Genomic DNA, 5,695 nt, shown 5'->3' on the forward strand with positions numbered 1-5,695 from the left:
ATTTTTTTTATCGTATTTAATGTTCACTAAATTAAATGTAAAGACTGCGCCGAACATTGATTTACTAAACAGTCTATGATTTATTCTTTAAAACTTTTCATTACCAGAAAGCACTTCCTGAAAAATGTCGGAGATGAACACTTTAGAATGTCGGAAATGAAAGCTTAAAATGTCGGAAATAAAAAGTTTAAAATTTCAATAAAAACAACAAAAATCCGAAATGGAATGCAGACTGAAACATTTAATGAAAATCAAACAATTTAAATCAATCGCGTTTCATAGATATCCGAGATTTAAAACAACGGCCGATTCTTATCGACTCGGAATTTAAATATCAGACACAGTTTTAATTCAATTAGTTTGAATTTAACTAATAGAAACGTGGGGATATTTAAGTTCAATATCGGTGAAAATTTTAATTTGAACATAAAAACCAAATCTCATGTAAATCTACGCTTAATCTTGTATTTTTAATTTTTAGCTCAGATACGCCATATTTAGCTTAATAAAGGTTATACATGTATGGTTATAATTATTATAAACGTCGCAGTTTTGAAGTATACGCCTGAATATTTGGTTCCTTGGCATAATTTTTTAAAAATAAGATAATAAGATCTGTTGATATGTAAAGCTAACACATGACCATTAGGTTCACCGACAATTCAATGACAGCGCCATCTGCCGCGGGCTCTACCTGTGGGTACCTGTCAGGTAAACAAATACGTCACACACCCATTGTTTTATTAGCTATACACACCGACAGATTTCACACCTTTAATCGTACTAATTTACAAAAAGCAAATTCTAAGGAAAAACAAACACTTGCATCATAATTGTAGCATGATTTTTAAAGAAATCATGACCCTTAACGGCACTGCTTAAAGCACACTATACGAGTAGATTCTTGTCTATCTAGAGATACATGTATGTTGTACAAAAAATAAAACACAACAGGGTTAATCCTTCTTTCATCATATAGTATAAACAAACTACCCGGTAGCCTTAATTTCTTATGTTAAAGTCAAGATTAAAACATTTTGCACCACCCGGACCTTAAAACGCAGGGGGACCTTTTCTTATACGGGCCGGACCTTTTCTTATAAAAGGCGGACCAAATATGTTATCGTATTAGGTCCGGCCGGACCTTTAAAGGAGGAGGACCAAATATTATGCGACACCGGCGCCATTACGTAAACTGGGAAATCGCCGCCTCCAACCAGAGGCGGCATTCTCGAGTTGATTTTAGGTACTTGCGAACTGAATTAAATTTCAAATTCAAAAGTTATCAATAGTACAATATTTAAAGAACTTACCAATATAGTTTTTATGGTTCATTTATGAAATAAATAATCCGTTGAAAAAGGTTTTATCACACTGTCGAGATTTGTTTTCATTTCGTGCATTTTAAAATCTTGAATGTCCTGTTACGAAATGTGGAGTGATATTTTCTTTTCATCGATATTAGTGAGTACTAGAGGCATGGTGCTTTTATGAAAAGTCTGATTTCGGCATTTAGGTCGGTTCACAAGTTTCGAAAATCAACTCCAGTTGAAGACGGCGAAATTTCCAGTTTTCGTAATGGCGCCGGTTCTGACGTTTTCCTGGCATGTAAAATATCAAAATCGTAAAAAAGCCAGGAAAACGTGAGATTTTTCGGACTAGTTACTATCATGCATCATCATTATTCTATACTCTTTGAAATGCAAGAAAATGTTTGTTCTCTTCATCTTTCATTTCAGCTTAGGTGTTATATTAGTTCCTTAAATGTCAAACAATCATATAGTTGGTATTATTCTAGTGGTTTAGCTTACAGGACTCTTGTATATATTACATTGGTAGGTCAGAAAAATACACGTCATGATTTGTCGGATTCTTTATATCCATCCGTATCCATTTTCTCGATTTCAATTTTAGCGAGAAATAGTGATTTCCCGTTTCGGTTTGCAAGCAAGCAAGCAAGCATGGCAGGCTTAGAGCTGCTCTCTGATCAAGGATTTCGAATAGACGGGAGGAGAGCGCACGAATTACGTAAAATTCAATGTAAGCTAGGGGTTTTCAGTCAAGCCGATGGTTCAGCATACGTAGAACAGGGAAATACTAAGGTCTTAGCTGCTGTTTACGGACCTCATGAGGTGATTTTCAGAATATGAATATATGGAAGAATCGTAGAATAAGTCTTCAGCTGTTCAATGTCTGCTTTATTTTGAAGTAGGAACCTTACATATATTAAAAAATAATATTTTATACTCTTCTGTGGGCAACACATTTGTATATTTAATACACAGGTAATCACTAGTATACCTCACTCTTCAGTACTTCTTTGAATAACTATGGAACTATAAATTCAGCTGTAATAGAAATAATCAGATAACCTCTTATACCTTTCCCGCAGATTCGAGGAAGTCGCAGTAAACTTCTGCAGGATAAAGTACTTGTCAACTGTCAGTTCAGTATGGCAACCTTCAGCACCAGTGAACGTAAAAGGCGACCAAGAGGGGATCGAAAATCTCAAGAAATGACAATGCATCTACAGCAAACATTCAATGCTGCTATCTTAACCAGTCTTCATCCCAGGTCTCAAATTGATATCTTTGTTGAGGTAAGAAGAATTTTCCTGGATATTAAAAGATGAATCTTGTGCAATGAAAGAATATAATTATCAGTTAATAGAGAGGTTAAGCATTTCACCGTGTACGTCCACTTGTACATGTACACCTAGAAGTGATTTTACACTACACATAACTATGGTCGTTTTCTGTTAAACAAACTGCACATGTACCGGTAAATGTAAAACGTCATTTCAACAAGGCACTTTACAATCCATTTGTATCAAATAAATCTATGACTTGAAATAAAAAAGATGCATTGGATGTACATAGTAAATTCTCAACTTCATACCAAACACTGGCTGAAAAATATATATCCTGTAGTTTAAGTTTAAGAAACTACAAGTTCTCACCTACGTGTACTTGCAAATCTACACGTTGTGTACAACTTGTAGAATTACATGGTATGCAAAACTGATGACGTAAATCGCATTGAATTAGGCGATTTCCCTAGCTACACGTACACATAAACGTACACGGCCATCTGCTTAACCTCTCTAATATTTACATTGGCCGTGTTTTTTTCCATATAACCAACTATGAATTGATTTGAATACCATTTTCCTGTACACTTGCGCATAGAAATATACATGGAGAAACTCACACTAAAGTGAAGTCACATTGAGATTACATAGGTATTAATAAAAAATAAAATGATATAGGCAGTGAGAAATAAAAAGATTGAGTATATGTTGGTGCTTTTGAACATTAAAATGTAAATACTATAAAATCACATATTTTAGTGGGGTCAAATTTTTGAAGCTTGAAGAAAAAAATAGTTTTATGGGATTTGATTTCGTGGTTTGAAAATGTTTAGTGGTACATGTAATTAATGCATATGATATTTTGTGGTGGTCATAAATTTGTGGGCTCTCCATACCTCAAAAACAATGAAAAATTAAACTCCACAAAAAATACTGTGATTTCACAGTATATGCATAAAGAATGCATGTTTTTGTCTGTGATTTACACTCAATTACACATGCAGAACTTATAAATAAAATGAATTTTGAAATCATTTATGATTTTCATCAACCAGTGTAATAATTTTTAGATGATACAATCCCTTACTAGTTTTCCTTTCAACTTTTTTATTTCCATCATACATTAATTTAAGGTTCTACAATCTGATGGGGGAAATTATTGTGCCAGTGTGAATGCTGCGACATTAGCTGTAATTGATGCTGGAATCCCCATGAAAGACTATGTCTGTGCTTGCTCAGCGAGTTATCTAGGCGACAGTCCCATTGTTGACATTAATTATTTAGAAGAATCTTCAGGAAGTCCAGAAATTATAGTTGCTGTTCTTCCCAAGTCGGAACAGATTGTTTTTCTGGAGATGAATGGTCGGCTTCATGAAGATAATTTGAGTAAGGTGGTGGACATGGCTGTTAAAGGCTGTAAGGACGTGTATGGAGTGTTAGACCGGACAGTCAGGGAACATGTCAGTGAAGTGGGGACCTCACTGGAACCATGATATTACTAATATCTGCTAGTAGATTTATAGATGTTTCAGAAAAAGATATATATTGACATTGTAAATAATTCATAATGATGAATGCAGGCATATATTGACATAAAAAAAAAATTATGTTTGAAATTATATAAGTTGTAAATAAGGGTAGACTAAATACTTTAGGGCATACAGCTTTGTTGTACTTTCTTTCTTCTTTTTCCTTTGATTTAAAATGTGGGAATCAGCAGTCTTGAGTCATTAGAGAACTATCGTTTTAGTACATGTACTTCATTTTCAATGCTGAAAAAACCTAGTGATCAGGGATAAATAGTGTCATTCAGAAACCTTGAATACAGATTTTTGTCACTCAGTTGACTAACACCACTCCTCTATCTCAAGTTATAAAGAAATGAAAATGGCTGTGGATAGGACATATATGTAGAATGCACCCAACTTCCATCCCAAGGGTTGCATTTAGATGGACACCATCTGGCAAGAGAAAGAGAGGAAGACCAAAAGAAACATGGAGAAGATCTGTGGAGAAAGAGATGGGAAAACAGCTGGACACGAGCCTAAGGACAAATCCAGAGATGGACACAGGACAGGCCAGCATGGAAGTCTGTGGTGACTGCAATATATGCTAATCAGCACGAAGAGGATTAAAGGTGCATGGACAAAGATTTGAAGTTAATATTTTCTGTATAATATCATGACTTATATATTTTAATAGCATTTCACACAAAAATATATTAAAAATTTTATTTCATCTTAAATTTATTGAAACGTCAAATTTTTGGATGGGTCTGATTGGCACATCCTTGCACTCTCACAAATTTTATGTTTATTCTCAATACTAGGAAAAGTGGCAATCTTGTTGTGTATTAATGAAAACTAGTGCTTATTGTAACGGGGACCGTTACAGATGTTCCCCAAACCCTCCCCAGCTCCCTTTTGGTGCCATATTCCCTGTAAGCTTCATTAAATAAGACAAACTCTAAACATTTGAGACTTTAACAACGTTTACCCAGAAGTTTACCAAGTTCATTCAGATTTAAGCATTGCATGCGTGCGCATGTAAATGCATGTGCGTGATGACCATATCATATTGTCTACACAATCTATATATTTTAATATGCTAAATATTAAAGTATTTAATCCAAAAGTATACAAAAAAAAAAAAACGCTCATTCAAGTGTATTTTTGATTTTACCCATTTTACGAGCATGCAATGCATACATGAACATGGTGATCATACCTTCTTGTAGAAGTCTATTACATCTATCTATGTTCTAAATCCCACCCAGTTTGGTTGAAAATCAAGGGAGTTATAGCTGTTTAAAGTTTCAGCCAATCAGATTGCAGCGCACGTACACGCACATGTATGCATGTATGCATGTGCATAGTGACCATGCTTTCTTGTAGAAGTCCATTATATATATCTTTGTTCCAAATCCCATCCTGTTTGGTTGAAAACAAAGGGAGTTATAGCTGTTTAAAGTTTCAGCCAATCAGATTGCAGCGCACGTACACGCACGTGTATGCTTGTGCATGTTGACCATACCTTCTAGTAGAAGTTCATCATATCTATCTATGTTCCAAATTCCTGTTTGGTTGAAAACCAAGGGAGTTATAG

General features: G+C 34.7%; 1 protein-coding gene across 1 annotated transcript; it reads left to right on the top strand.

The window, feature by feature from the left end:
- Positions 1-1,929: 1,929 nt before the first annotated feature.
- LOC134258701 (exosome complex component RRP41-like) lies at positions 1,930-4,116 on the top strand. Its single transcript, XM_062741243.1, has 3 exons — positions 1,930-2,132; positions 2,393-2,599; positions 3,724-4,116. The coding sequence occupies exons 1-3, from the start codon at positions 1,962-1,964 to the stop codon at positions 4,081-4,083; spliced, it is 738 nt and encodes a 245-aa protein (XP_062597227.1). The 5' UTR covers positions 1,930-1,961; the 3' UTR covers positions 4,084-4,116.
- The last annotated feature ends 1,579 nt before the right edge of the window (positions 4,117-5,695 follow it).

The sequence above is a fragment of the Saccostrea cucullata genome, unplaced genomic scaffold, assembly GCF_032062105.1.
Source record: "Saccostrea cucullata isolate Sc308-1 unplaced genomic scaffold, CSIRO_AGI_Scuc_v1 ctg1691, whole genome shotgun sequence".
Lineage (NCBI taxonomy): Eukaryota > Metazoa > Mollusca > Bivalvia > Ostreida > Ostreidae > Saccostrea > Saccostrea cuccullata.